At 40.8% G+C, this 15,238-nt stretch overlaps 1 protein-coding gene across 1 annotated transcript in view; it reads right to left on the bottom strand.

Annotated features, from left to right (window-relative positions):
* Window positions 1–15,238, bottom strand: part of LOC138664469 (V-type proton ATPase subunit S1-like protein) — a 152,396-nt gene that overhangs the window by 50,575 nt on the left and 86,583 nt on the right. The window contains exon 4 of the mRNA XM_069751199.1: window positions 1,254–1,495. Within this exon, the coding sequence (XP_069607300.1) occupies window positions 1,254–1,495 (242 nt within the window). The remainder of the gene's footprint in view (window positions 1–1,253; window positions 1,496–15,238) is intronic.

The following is a 15,238-nucleotide window of genomic DNA, read 5'->3' as shown; positions in this document are numbered from 1 at the left end:
AGATCCCAGATGGCACAAAGAAGCAGCACCAAGGTACTCAGAAGAAAACATGATCTTGTGCTGGGAGGGGGCCAGGGGGTCATACAGGGGTTACTGCCAGCCATGACCTCAGCCCTGGCCCCGGCTTCCTACACTTGCCGGACCAAAAAATAACTTTTAACGCCTTCCACACCAAGTGCTAATCAATGCGCTCCACTGAAGCTCATCACCAAGCCGAACCCAAAGAGGACCTGCGATCTATATTCATGACTGTAGGTTAAAACATATTTCTTCACATATCCCAGTTGTGGTCCAGGCCGCCAACGGAGTATATGTGATACATGTGAACAGAAAAAAACCCGTTGTTTTCAGACATAGACATTGTACTAAAAACAAATACAGATACATGGTTATCAGAGGTAGGCTTGTCAAACAGAGACAAACAGATTAGTTTATCACTGGTGGAATTAAATGGTATTAATATTAGTAATTGAGCCAAGTTCTATTTGAATTTTGAAAAAAGACATGTGAAAAGGACAGTCAGACATGATGTACAGTGTGTGAACATAGAACTTCAGATGCCAGATTTTCTCACAGATAGCACTCGTGCCTATGATACTCTATGAGGTATTTCACATGTCGGATTTTTTTCTTAGACCAAGTGGGCCACCCAAAAGCAAGGGGACTTGTCCAATATTGAGTGTCGGATCAAGCTCTATGGTTCGGTTAAAAAAATTGGACAGCACTCGAATGCTATCAATGTGCCGTCAGCTTGTAATAGATTGAACCATCTCCGATTGAACAAAAACCACCATCATTTTCTTTCATTCAAGAAAAACTAATGAAACTCTGATGGTAAAAACGGATACATTGACCAAACACTCTGATAGAAAAATAAAACACAAGAAAAATCACGGATACCTGAAGGAAGCTTCATACTGATGTTGATTCAACAAAAAAATAGTAACAATATTAATATTTTCATTCAAAACCTGAATATTTGATCCACATTGACAGCTTCTAAGACATTACAAGACATGTACAGAAAGACAACAGTGCTATAGAAAAAAACACCTTGCGGCCACTTCTGGATGTCAGCATTGAAGAGTGGGATGCACAGACACCATGAACAGAAGGGACACAGTAGAAGAAGGTCCAGCCCCGATGAGCTCACACCTCGGGGGTCAGGGATGTTTTACGTCATGGACACAACGCTTCAATTCATACGGCAGCAGCAGATACAATTTATGAAAACTAAATCCATACTTGCTTACGTGGAATTGTCTTCATTGCAGTTTGATTTCTCTACATCCACATTGTTGGAGAGGCTGAAATTTGTGTTTGTCTGGTCCAGCCGAGTTTTATTCTTAAATCTGATTATTATTCTCTTGACTCCAAACAGGATACAAGTTTTGCCATTTCTGGTGATGTTGACGATACTGTGAAGCGGTAGATTGCTTTCATTCGTCACTTCTCCAATCAGAGTTTCTTTTCTTGCTATGTGGAAATGTATACTCTGTATAAAAGCACAAAGTAACAAATGCAAGCTTACAGAAATCAATAACACATGACATACAAAGTATTAAAGGGAACTTGTCAACAGTTTTGTCATGTCTAAACTAAGTCTAGCACCGTAATCAGCGCCTGTGCTGCTTACCATAAAGGGGTATATAACCCTCTGACTCCTCCTGTATACCCTGCAAACACCTTTTGAAATTCTCCTGATTGTCTGGTCCGGTCAGCATCCCTTTTATGGCATCTATCCCGTCTCCCGGCTGCTGTTCACCATTCTCCTGCTGTGATTGATGCTCATGATCATGAGGCCTCCTGCGTCATCCATATAGCCAGGCGAAACCTCGCACCTGCACAAAAACATCATCGGCTCATACCTGCACACTTTGCTCTGTCTTACTACAGGCCTAAAACATAAGGGTGCATGCGTTCTTATGTTTTAGGCTCTGGCACAGTAGGGCAAAGCAAAGTGTGCAGGCGTGAGATTTCACCCAGCTATGTGGATGGGGCCTCCTGCGCCATGTCAATCAGAGCGGGAGAGCGGTGATCAGCAGCCGGGAGGAAGGATAGACGCCGCCGCCGCAAGGACGCCTATCGGACCAGACCGTCAGAATTTACAAATTTACATAAAGCGGCAAAGAATTTCAAAAGGTTTTTGGGGGTATATAGAGGAAGTCAGAGCGGTATATAGCCCTATTTTTTACAGGTGGTGATTAAGGTGGTAGTCTTAAAAACTGGTGACAGGCTCCCTTTAAAGGGAACCTGTCACCTGAATTTGGCGGGACTGGTTTTGGGTCATATGGGCGGAGTTTTCGGGTGTTTGATTCACCCTTTCCTTACCCGCTGGCTGCATGCTGGCTGCAATATTGGATTGAAGTTCATTCTCTGTCCTCCATAGTACACGCCTGCACAAGGCAAGATTGCATTGCGCAGGCATGTACTATGGAGGACAGAGAATGAACTTCAATCCAATATTGCAGCCAGCATGCAGCCAGCGGGTAAGGAAAGGGTGAATCAAACACCCGAAAACTCCGCCCATATGACCCAAAACCAGTCCCGCCAAATTCAGGTGACAGACTCCCTTTAAGGAATATTCACACATGGTGGAAAACCAAAGCTTAGTAAAAAAGCAATATAGAGAATGGGATTTTATGAGAATTGACTTGAGGTGTGGATTTTAAAGAGATCTGTCATCAGGTTTTTGGTACCTACTGTAAGAGCCGAATAATGTAGAGAAGGAGACACTGATTACAGCGATTTGTCACTTACTGGGCTGCTTTATGTAGATTTGATAAAATCACTGTTTTGTCAGCAGGAACTTATCACTAGAGAACTAGTAAAACTGCTGCCATGTAGTCCTCTATATTTATAAGCCCTGTATAGTATGACCTCATCACTGATTGGCTGCCTTCTGCCTATACACAGTGTACAGTACACAGAAATCTGACAATCAGTTGTCTGCTTATCAAAATTGCAACAACCAGTAAATTAAGTGCTACATCTCTGGAATCAGGGCAAAAACCTGGAGACAAATTCCTTTAACATCCCGAACATGTTGCTCTATTCTGCATATTTTCACAGTAAAGTTCACCCTTTGTAATGTACAACGTGAAATCTGTGGTAAATCTGTTGAAAATTCCAATGCACATTCTCACGTAACACAATCAGTAGGTCGGATTTTCGCTGCTAACAAGATACATGGGGTGGTCAAGGCACAAAATGTGTCTGTCGATTCAGATTACTGTTTCCCAGCGAGAGCATTATCGGTGAGACAGCAGCCCGAGATGATCCCTACACAGTCCTGATGCCTGAAATTGGAAATCAGAAGAGTGTGAATGGAGCGGGCAGCCACAATTAGTGACTAATTGACATTTATCTGCCCATTCCTTGCTGAAGCCAGAAGAGAATCTGCGGAACTACAGAGGAAAGATAGAAAAAAAAACTATTTTACCCACACCAATGATTTTTATCCTCCACAGGAGACCAAACAAGTATGTCACCTAATTATTTAACTTAAGCTATGGTAATAATTTTACATTGATGCATAATTGCTGAAAATACCTAAGAGTGTGAATTTTCCGCGTCACAGCCACTTTTGCCCATTTTGCTATTTTTTTCAGTTTCTATTATCACATTCCAAGAGTCACAACTTTTTTAAAATTTTCTCAGTGATATAGTCATATAAAGCTTGTTTTATTCCGAGATGACTTTTGTCAGTGGCATCATTTTAAGGTACATATAACTGTTTAGCACACTTTTATTAACTCTTTATAGGAAGGAATATAAAGAAACCAACTGTTTTTGGTTTAAAATTTTACAATATTTGCTATTCTGCACAAATATAGTAAAATTTTATTCTGTGGGCGAGTTTAAATATAGTGATACCAAATTTAGATAGTTTTATTTTATTTTTTATTGCTTTTGGACCAATAATACATTCTCTGAAAAAAACATAAATAAGAGGGCTTATTTTTTGCATCAACGGACATCAGCCACTGTTCATATGAGCCTTTAAGTTGACTCTTGTATGTTAATATTTGGAATGCCTGATGATTACGTATTGTATCATCCCCCTGCGGTTTACCGGTCTACACACCTTGAAGGACAAAAATGCAGGTTAATTGAACAATTATGGATTACATCCCCCCACCTTCCCCAATCCTGTTGGAGAATGCCCTCAGTGATAGCTGTGGAATATAAAAAGGGGCATCCTCTATCTACAGAGAGACTCTACAGAATCAGCCCAAGGAACCATGGCTCCATCTGGTGGAATACAGATCTGCTCCACTGCCCATCACTGAACCCACGAAGATGTTTAGAGAACCCAAGTTGGGACAATCAGATCACCGGGCCACATATCTCACTGTGCTCAGTCAGTCTCCGAAGCTTGCCGCTACCTCCTCTCTATGGGTGCCCGACAAAAGGAAAGAGCTACTGGTTGGGATAGTTGGCTATGGATGCCCTGAAGTCGTAGAGGTTCTAATTCCCTGCGAACCAGCGGAAGGGTGAGTCAGTTGCACCATCTTGTGTACTTGCTGGGACTGTACTATATGTTGTTGCCGGCTGGAGCTGGATGGACAAGTTACGGTCGTTGTAGCCGTTGTCTGGAGGAACTTGCATTGTGACTACAGACTATACTGGTGGGAGATGCAAAAGCTGTGAGTCAACCAAAAATTAAGAGGTAGTGGGTATCGCCTGGTATGGGGTCAGTGGAACTACCAACCCCGAGTTGGGATCTTGTAGACTGGGAGCATTGCATTGTGGCCATGTACCCGGAGTTGCTGTAAGACCATGGACATAGAAAATAAAAAATACGGTAGTTGAATCGTTAACCTACTTAGGTGTTTATTACAACCCACAACCTCGGATCCTTACAAACAGAAATGCTATTTTTTGTTTATTTTTAAACACCAATACCCATTCAATATAATTCTCAAGTTGTCTTTTTTCTGTGGGTTGATACAATCACACAATACAAAATATATAGTTTTTTTTAATGTTTTATTACTTTGCACAAGAAATTACTTTGTAGAAAAAAAATCTCATTCTGTTAGTCACCATATTCTGACACATAACTTTTTTTATTTTTCGATAGCTGGAGCTGTATAAAGGCTTGTTTTTACTGGTACCATTTTTTAGTACATACAACTTTTTGATAATTGTTCTTTTTTTGGTAGAAGACATGAACAAAAAAAAACATTCAATCAGGAATATTTTTTAAATGTTATTCTTTATAGCCGCTGTGTAATATAAATGACATGATATTGTTATTCTGCTAATTACTACGATTTAGGAGATAACTAGTTTGTAACGTTTTTTTATTTTACTACATTTACAGAAGAAAAATCACTATAAAAAAATGTTACTTTTGGTTTGACTGTCGTATTGTAAGATTCTAACTTTTACATTTTTCTGCTTACACAACTGTGTGGGGGCTTGATGTTTGAATAACAAACTAGTTTTTACAGGCATCATTTTTTAATAGATACAATTTTTTGATCACTTTTTGTATAATTTGTTTTTAAGCTGACATTAACAAACAGCAATTATGGTGTAGTTTTTCATATTTTTAACGGTGCTCACAATATGGGATGACAAATGATACAATTTTATAGAGGGTCGTTATGCAGGAGAATGTTTAACATACACCAATTATTTTATTATTAAAACTCTGAATTTATGTTTTAATTTTCTTTAAAATAACAGTTAAAACATATTTTTTTTTATGTTGCACAGTCTATTATCTATTCTGTCAGTGTTTGACTGACAGTTAAACTATCAGGCCCCGCCCCTGGTAGGTTCTGATTGGCTAAGGGATATGACAGGCACAGAGTCCATTATCGCGCAGCGGGGGTGATGACAGGGTGACAGAGGGACTCTTCACATGTCGCTGTCTGAAGGGTTGACATCACGTCAACAACTGTGCAGCCAATCACTGAGCTCAGCAGTTTATGCTGTGCTCACAGGCAGATCTGCTGAGCTCACTGCTTGGCTGTCGATATGTCAGCACTGCAGACAGACAGCGGGAGCGGTGGAGCAGACTCAGTGCTGGACCTGGGGAGGATGAGTATAGAGGAGTTTGCTTTTATAAAACAAACTGAGCCAGGAGACACAAGTTTTCCAAAACTTAAAAAACCCTCCAATGAACAATTTTGTATATTTCTGTAAATCATATTTAGCTCATCAGAGAATGATGTTGGCCTCAACAAAAAGGACCTCATCGCTCTCAAGTTCATTGGAGGCTTGACAGCTGGAACGGACATGAATACGATATGAGCAACTAACATTTTGTAAATGTCAAATATAGATCTGCGATATCAGCATAATTGTTATGTTAAAACACAGACACACCAGAGTCACTACTCAATTAAAATATATAAAAAAATGTGTACATACTATAAAAATTCGATAGTCTCGGTGCTCTGTGAGAGACAGTGGATACCACCAAATGGATAGAACAACCCAAACAACCAAAGGTATGGACTACCAGAAGAGCACCACGCAGGAGATAATAATTATATTACAAAATGCCTTTATGCAATATTAGTGGCAATTAGTTAAAAAACAAAAATCAGTGCGCGTATCAGGACTAAAAGAATCACATACGGTTATATCAGAAATCAGATGATGACAGCAGACCCAATTATATGTAAATATATTCCTCAATAGTGCAAAACAAAATTAATACACATATTCATAAACCATAATGATAACTGTGTAAAAAAAATGCAATTAACCCCTTTACACCAGGGTGGTTTGCACGTTAATGACCAGGCCAATTTTTACAATTCTGTCCGCTGTCCCTTTATGAGGTTATAACTCTGAAACGCTACAACAGATCCTGTTGATTCTGACACAGGTTTCTCGTGACATTTTGTACTTCATGATAGTTGTAAAATTTCCTTGACATTACTTGAGTTTATTTGTGCAAAAAAAAAAAAAATTTGGCGAAAATTTTGAAAATTTCGCAATTTTCCAACTTTGAATTTTCATGCCCTTAAATCACAGAGATATGTCACACAAGATACTTAATAAGTAACATTTCCCAGATGTCTACTTTACATCAGCAAAATTTTGGAAACAATTTTTTTTTTGTTAGGGAGTTAAGGGTTAAAAGTTGATCAGCAATTTCTCATTTTTACAACACCATTTTTTTTTAGGGGCCACATCACATTTGAAGTCACTTTGAGGGGTCTATATGATAGAAAATACCCAAGTGTCACACCGTTCTAAAAACTGCACCCCTGAAGGTGATTAAAACCACATTCAAGAAGTTTATTAACCCTTCAGGTGTTTCACAGGAATTTTTGGAATGCTTAAAAAAAAAATGAACATTTAACTTTTTCACAAAAAATGTATTTCTGATCCAATTTGTTTTATTTTAGCAAGGGTAACAGGAGAAATTGAACCACAAAAGTCGTGGTACAATTTGTCCCGAGTACGCCGATACCCAATATGTGGGGGTAAACTACTGTTTGGGCGCATGGCAGAGCTCAGAAGGGAAGGAGTGCCATTTGACTTTTCAATGCAAAATTAGCTGGAATTGAGATAGGACAGCATGTCTCGTTTGAAGAGCCCCTGATGTGCCTAAACAGTAAAAAACAAAACAAAAGTGACACCATTTTGGAAAGTAGACCCCCTAAGGAACTTATCTTGATGTGTGGTGAGCACTTTTAACCCCCAAGTTTATAATGTAGAGCCGTAAAAATAAAACAAAATGTTTACACAAAAATGATTTTTTGCCCCCAATTTTTTTATTTTCTCAAGGGTAACAGGAGAAATTGGACCCCAAAAGTTGTTGTGCAATTTGTCCTGAGTACGCTGATACCCCATATGTGTGGGTAAACCACTGTTTGGGCACATGGCAGAGCTCATAAGGGAAGAAGCGCCATTTGACTTTTCCATGCAAAATTGGATGGAATTGAGATATGATGCCATGTCTCGTTTGGAGAGCCTCTGATATGCCTAAACATTGAAATCACCCACAAATGACACAATTTTGGAAAGTAGACCCCCTAAGGAACTTATCTAGATGTATGGTGAGCACTTTGAACCCCAAGTGCTTCACAGAAGTTTATAATGTAGAGCCGTGAAAATAAAAATTATTTTTTTTTCCACAAAAATGATTTTTTAGCCCCCAGTTTTGTATTTTCCCAAGGGTAACAGGAAAAATTGGATCTCAAAAGTTGTACAATTTGTCTAACTGCCACTGGGATCGGATGCGAGAAATTCTGACTAGACACTGGCCAATTTTAAAAACTGACAGTACTCTTGCGGCCCAATTACCGCAGACTCCATTGATGACACAACGCAGAGGGAGGAACCTTAGGGATAATTTGGTGCATAGCCACTATGTGGCAGCACAAAAACCCTTTTTTACCAACTGTCCTCCCCGCGTTGGATGTTTCCCGTGTGGGTCGTGTGTCGCGTGTCCTAACATCCTTAGATGTGGGACCTTCAAAACATCTGATGGGAGCAGGGAATATAAAATCCGTGATTACATTTCGTGTAGTACTACCCATGTTGTGTACTATGCTACTTGTCCCTGCTCCCTCATTTATGTGGGTCTCACATCTAGGGAACTCAAGATTAGGACACGCGAACACGTCCGGGATATTATAGCCGGTAAGGATGTCTTGGATGTGTCATTACTTAAAACTTTACCGAGGCACTTCAGAAAGTTTCATCGGTCCGATCCCAGTGGCTTGAGAATTAGGGGTATTGATAGATTACATGGTGGTGTCAGGGGTGGCAATCTAAACCAATTGTTGGCACAACGTGAATGTAGGTGGATTGTCACCCTTGACACCATGGCCCCAAAGGGCCTAAATGAATCTATCAGTTTTGTCCCATTTTTATGATCTCAATTATCCTCTTTACTTGGATGGGGTATGTATATGGGCAGGGTATTAGATTTGGGAGTCTGAGTCCTCATCCTCTCTCAATATATTGTGTGGGATCGTCCCCGCTTTGTTTTTAACGTGTACGTAATTTTATTGTTCTTTTTTCCTAATTTTATTTTTCTTGCCTTGCCGGTTAGCGGAACCTATTAGAGACCGCCTTCCTTTCTTGCTGCTGAAGAATCACCCTTGTGTTGCATCACTGATACGAATCCTTGTGGTTTCATCTATCGTCTTCCTTTGCTGCTGGAGAATCGCCCCTGTGTTGCATCACTGATATGAATCCTTGTGGTTTCATCTACTGCACTATATATATTTTTATAATAATAGGTTACTATGGTGTATCTTATGTACTTTACTGCACTATATATATTTTTATAATATTAGGCTACTATGGTGTATTTCATGTTGTTTATTAGTTTAGGATGTTTTTTATATATCCTTATTGTTCCATGTGTGGCTGTAGCCGTAGTCGGTGCAGCTACATATGTTCACTTATGTATATTTAAGATTTTATAATCACTATATGTGTATATCATATTTTTTTCACTGTGTCACACTTAGTACCTGTTGGTATTCTTACTATCTTGAGGCTTCTCGCAGCGCATTGTTGAGGTGGGGCAGAGTAAGTGCTTTGGTTACATTGGCCGCCCCCACCGTATCTATAGTATGTTCGTACACTAATGGGTCTTTCAAAGTATGGCCGCAGCTTTGGTCTCCATCTTAATGGCCGCTATGTGGACGCATGCGCTCCTTGGGTGCGGTTATCTCCGCCTCTCCTGTGGCTATCTGGAACTGGTGTGTGCGCATGTCATGACGTCACACGGCGGACTTCCGCCTTTATGCTCGCACGGCAGTGACGGCCGCTGGGGATGCGGTGCCCGGATCCAGGTGCGCATGCGCCAATAGCCTAGCGGCACTTCCGGTTTCGGCATTATATTAAGGCATCAGAACAGCTGACTATTATCCCCTTTTGAAAAAGCTTGGCGGCGAAACGTGCGTCAAGGGGTTCCTGGTGTGCAGTGGGTGAGCTGTCCGGTTTACATATGGGTAAGCATGCAGTGGGTATTGTTCATTTACTAATGGATTTAGTGTTCACCCCATAGAATACTGTCTGTTGACAGCGGGGGATATATGCAGGATTTAACCTTATAATATAACTATGTCTATGGCCCTATACTAGTAACATTCTTATCCCCGGATGTACGCTATACTCCCCATGTACACCTGTACTACTAGAGTTTTTCCTCCTTAGTTTCCATCTGTTACGGTGCTTATCTGCAATTTTATTGGTGTTATATTTTTGGAACTTTTTGTAATGTTTATATGGTATAAATAAAGGTATTTGTTTTTACTATGGTATCTGGGATTTTCTTACTCCATTTCTTTGTTAGTATTTATGACCCTTGGAGTGGCCCTATTAAACCAGTTTATCTGGGTATTACGAGTGGGAGAGATGCATTGCACTACTCTCGGCCCTATAGTACTTTTGCGCTTCATGATTCTTTGTTGAACAATTTGTCCCGAGTACGCTGATACCCCATATGTGGGAGAAAACTACTGTTTGGGCGCATGGCAGTGCTCGGAAGGGAAGAAGTGGCGTTTTGGAATGCAGACTTTGATGAAATGGTCTGTGGGCATCACGTTGTGTTTGCAGAGCCCCTGATGTACCTAAACAGTAGAAACCCCCCACAAGTGACCCCATATTGGAAACTTCACCCCCCAAGGAACTTATCTAGATTGTGGTGATCACTTTGAACCCCAATTGTTTCACTAAAGTAAAAACGCAGAGCCGTGAAACTAAAAAAATCAATTTTTTTCCACAAAAATGATTTTTTAGCCCCCAGTTTTGTATTTTCCCAAGGGTAACAGGAGAAATTGGACCCCAAAAGTTGTCCAATTTGTCCTGAGTAAGCTGATACCCCATATGTGGAGGTAAACTATTGTTTGGGCGCACAGCAGAGCTTGGAAGGGAAGGAGCATCGTTTTACTTTTTCAACGCAGAATTGTATGGATTGAGATTGGACATCATGTTGCGTTTGCAGAGCCCCTGGTGTGCCCAAACAGTGGAAACTTCCCAATTCTAACTCCAACGCTAACCCCAATACACCCCTAAGCCTAATCCCAACCCTAACCACACCGCTAACTGCAACATACCCCTAACACCAACACACCCCTAACCCTAATCCCAACCCTAACCATACCCCTAACCCTGACACACCCCTAACCCAACCGTAAACGTAATCCAAACCCTAAACCCCAACTCTAGCCCCAACTCTAACTTTAGCCCCAGCCCTAACTTTAGCCCCAGCCCTAACCCTAACTTTAGCCCTAACTCTAACCCTAACTTTAGCCCCAACTCTAACCCTAACTTTAGCCCCAACCCTAACCCTAACTTTAGCCCCAATCCTATTTTTAGCCCCAACCCTCACCCTAATGGGAAAATGGAAATAAATACATTTCTTATTTTTCCCTAACTAAGGCGGTGATAACAGGGATTTGATTTACTATTTATAGCGGGTTTTTATAGCGGGTTTTTATGTTTGGTAGCTGTCATACACTAAAAGATGCTTTTTATTGCAAAAAAATATTTTTTGCGTTACCACATTCTGAGAGCTATAATTTTTCCATATTTTGGTCGACAGAGTCATGTAAGGTCTTGTTTTTTTGCGGGACGAGTTGATGTTTTTATTAGTATCATTTTTGGGCCCATGACATTTTTTGATCGCTTTTTTATTCCGATTTTTGTTAGGCAAAATGAACAAAAACCAGCAATTCATGAATTCCTTTTGGGGGGCGTTAATACCATTCCGCATTTGGTAAAATTGATAAAGCGGTTTTATTCTTCGGGTCAGTACGATTACAGCAATACCTCATTTATATCATTTTTTATGTTTTGGCGCGTTTTTACAATAAAAACTATTTTATAGAAAAAATTATTTTTCCATCGCTTTATTCTGAGGGCTATAACTTTTAAACTTTTTCGCTGATGACGCTGTGTGGTGGCTCGTTTTTTGCGGGACAAGATGAAGTTTGCGGCAGTACAATGTTTATTTATATCCGTCTTTTTGATTGCGTGTTATTCCACTTTTTGTTCGGCGATATGATGAGAAAGCATTGTTTTTCACCTAGTATTATTTTTTTTACGGTGTTCACTGAAGGGATTAACTAGTCGGACAGTTTTATTGGTCAGGTCATTAGGGACGTGGCGATACTAAATGTGTGTACTTTTATTGTTTTTTATTATTTACATAAAGAAATGTATTTATTGGAACAATGTATATATTTTTTTATTTATTTAGGATTTATTTTTATTTATTTTTTTACACATGTAAATATTTTTTGGGGGTAATGCACTGTGTCAGATCAGCGATCTGACAGGCACTGCAGGAGGCCACCTCCCTGCAGGACCCATAAGGAGCCCTGCGGCCATCTTGGATCTGGGGCCTGCAGGGAGGAGGACGGAGGAGATGATCGGAACAATCATGCCGCCGGAACACACTGCCGGATGTCAGCTGTGATAGCCAGCTGACACCCAGCCGCAATCCCCCTGTGAGCGCAGCTGGTCGCGTTAGACATACTATCCCGTCGGTGGTCATACGGGCCCATACCACTTCGACGGGATACTACGTCTAATGTCACAAAGGGGTTAATGTGGTTTAGTGTAAAAGATACAGACTCACAATAATGTGTCATACAAAGTGCAATGTGCAAAGCTAAAGGTTTAATAGACCGATAAATGGTCACTACTTTCAATAACTAAAACAATAATTAAAGTGCTGCGTGCAAGGAGGAATTGTAAAATTACAGGTGTATACCTTTAAGGGTCAGTATGAGCAGTTAGGACTGTTTGATTTTGTTGGGAGTTTTTTTAGCTTTGGAAGAAAGACTCCTGCAATTACAGTAAAAATATAAGGACATCAATTTCAATATAACCTGTAAACTCTCAGCGGCCAAAACGTTTATATAGCGTAACAGCAATGTCTTCCTATTGCCTCTGAAAATAAGTAGAAGCGTGGAACTGGATTAACTCTTTACCTCTGTTCTTTTGTGTTTCTTTATTCTTATGGTAATATGACCTTCGTGGAAAATGTACTTGCATCAGTCATAAAGCCATTTGACTCCTTTGACAATGTATAATCACACATGATGTGAATGGTATATAAGAGACTGGACAATAGGGCAGGAGGTTTGTAGCAGCTGCAGTATAGGGCAGAAACAAACAATGATACAATACACAAGCTGCTAGATTTTACTTGTTCAACCAGGACATCTTCCTACTCCCTTGCAGCAGGCTGTGGAAAGCTGCTTATACATTGTAGATAGCTGACGGCTGATTTCTTCTTCGGTGGGGATGTCAGCGGAAAGTAAATGAAGTAGCCAGGTGGTGAAGTGGTCGAAGAAGGCAGTGGCTGGCCCTGGGGGCCGGTAAATGACAGCCAGTTGGAGGTTGTCTTCATTTTATCAAACCATTGGGTTGCTGCTCTTCCTCTTGCCTTGTTCCTTCTATTCTTCTGACCATGATGACCTTCTCCAGTGATTAGTAGGCAAGTCATAGCTTGGTGATCCTTGCTTCGAGTGACAGGTCTGGATGGATTTGTTTAGAAATGGGTTATTCCCATCGCCAAATTGATTTGGATTCACAGAGGGTATGTGGGGGTGTAATTGGGAGAAATAACTCATTATGGGTGACTTCAACATCCCCATTGACACCTCTCTTAGCTGTCGCTAAACGTCTATCGATCATTTTCTCCTTTTGCCTCGCTCAATGGTCTTCTGCAGCCACTCCCAATGATGGCCACACACTGGACATCATCTTCACCAGCGTCTGCTCCCTATCTAACCTCTGTAACTCACCCCTCCCTCTTTCTGACCACAACATAATTACATTATCTTCCCTCTCCTCTTCAGAAATCTTAAACACCTTATAGGGGTTGTACTCTGTCGGGTGCGACAGGAGGAAAACAGGAGGCTTGTTCCTTTAAACGTTCATGTGGAAAATAAACAGCCTTTAGATCAGGCAAAGAAAATACAAAATGTCCATAGCAGGGCTCTGCTCCGCCAGTCCTGTGGGGACACAGGCTGGGGTACTGTCCAATACTCAGGCTAGGTCTGGAGTCAGACACCCAGGAGGCCTTCTCCTTCCCAGCACATAGACCATGTGCCAAACACCAGCCTTCATTACTATATATGTTAACCACACCCATAGGTGCAGTATGTGGGTAGCCAGACCCGCCCATCTCTCATAGCTACCCATAACCCGGTCCCACGTGCACCAAATGAGCTTTTGTGCACTAGTAAAAATACTCTGGGTTACATCACAGAGAGCAGCCATCTCTGTGACACATACCGTCCATTGACTACGCGGCCATTAGCATCCTCACAACCTCGATCCACAATCACTCTCTGACTCCCTTCTCCCTCTTACAGGCATAACTTTCCTACATAATGCGGGTGTCGCTGCCGCTTTACAGTATATAACACCACAATAGCTGCAGCTCTCGAATTGGTCGCCCCTCTCACATACTAGAGCTCGCAAAATCAACAGACAACCCTGGCACACCAGCCTGACCAAAGAACTGAGACGGGCTACCAGTCCCCACTCCAATGAGCACTTTATCTCATACAAACAGTCCCCCACTACTTTCAAGACCACACTCGCAAACAGCAAAACAAACCTACTTCTCATCTCTCATATCCTCCCTATCTCACAACCCTAAACAGCTATTCAACACTTTCAATTCTCTCCTCCGTTCCCCAGCACCTCCTCCCTGTCCACTCATCTCAGCTGGGTTCTTCGCCCCCCTGACGAAGGAAAAATAAGGTTCCGAAACGCGCGTCGGGTGAGCGCATATACAGGATTAACCCCATCAGGTATATATTAACTCTATCTCAGGCTGTACTGCTGCACATTTTCGCTGTGGGTGCCACATTTTGTTATAATCGTGTGTTAAAATATAACCGCACTTGTGCACTTTACTTTTTATATTTTAATCTTTGTCGTACACTGGCATATCACTATATTTTTTCTGTGGCAGCTCTACGGAGGCACTTTTTGGATGTTGTCTGGTATAAGACATCCATTATCAGCTATATGCTGTCTTTTTAGCAATTTTTGTCATATATATATTCTTCTTGGCATTGACACAGTTGTGCAATAGTATTATATAAATTAATATATTTTTGTCACTTATTATTTTGCACTTGGTCACTTTATTTGCAACATTGCACACTGTTGTTTTTTGTGTATAAATATAGAAGAGTGGTTTTGTTTTTTTGCACTTCTTTTGTATAGCACTGGGGAACACAGTTTTTTAAGAGTTAGGTCAGACAACTGTTCTTAATTA

Source organism: Ranitomeya imitator, chromosome 1 (genome assembly GCF_032444005.1).
Source record: "Ranitomeya imitator isolate aRanImi1 chromosome 1, aRanImi1.pri, whole genome shotgun sequence".
Taxonomy (NCBI): Eukaryota; Metazoa; Chordata; class Amphibia; order Anura; family Dendrobatidae; genus Ranitomeya; species Ranitomeya imitator.
This window is presented reverse-complemented; position numbering and strand designations above follow the sequence as displayed.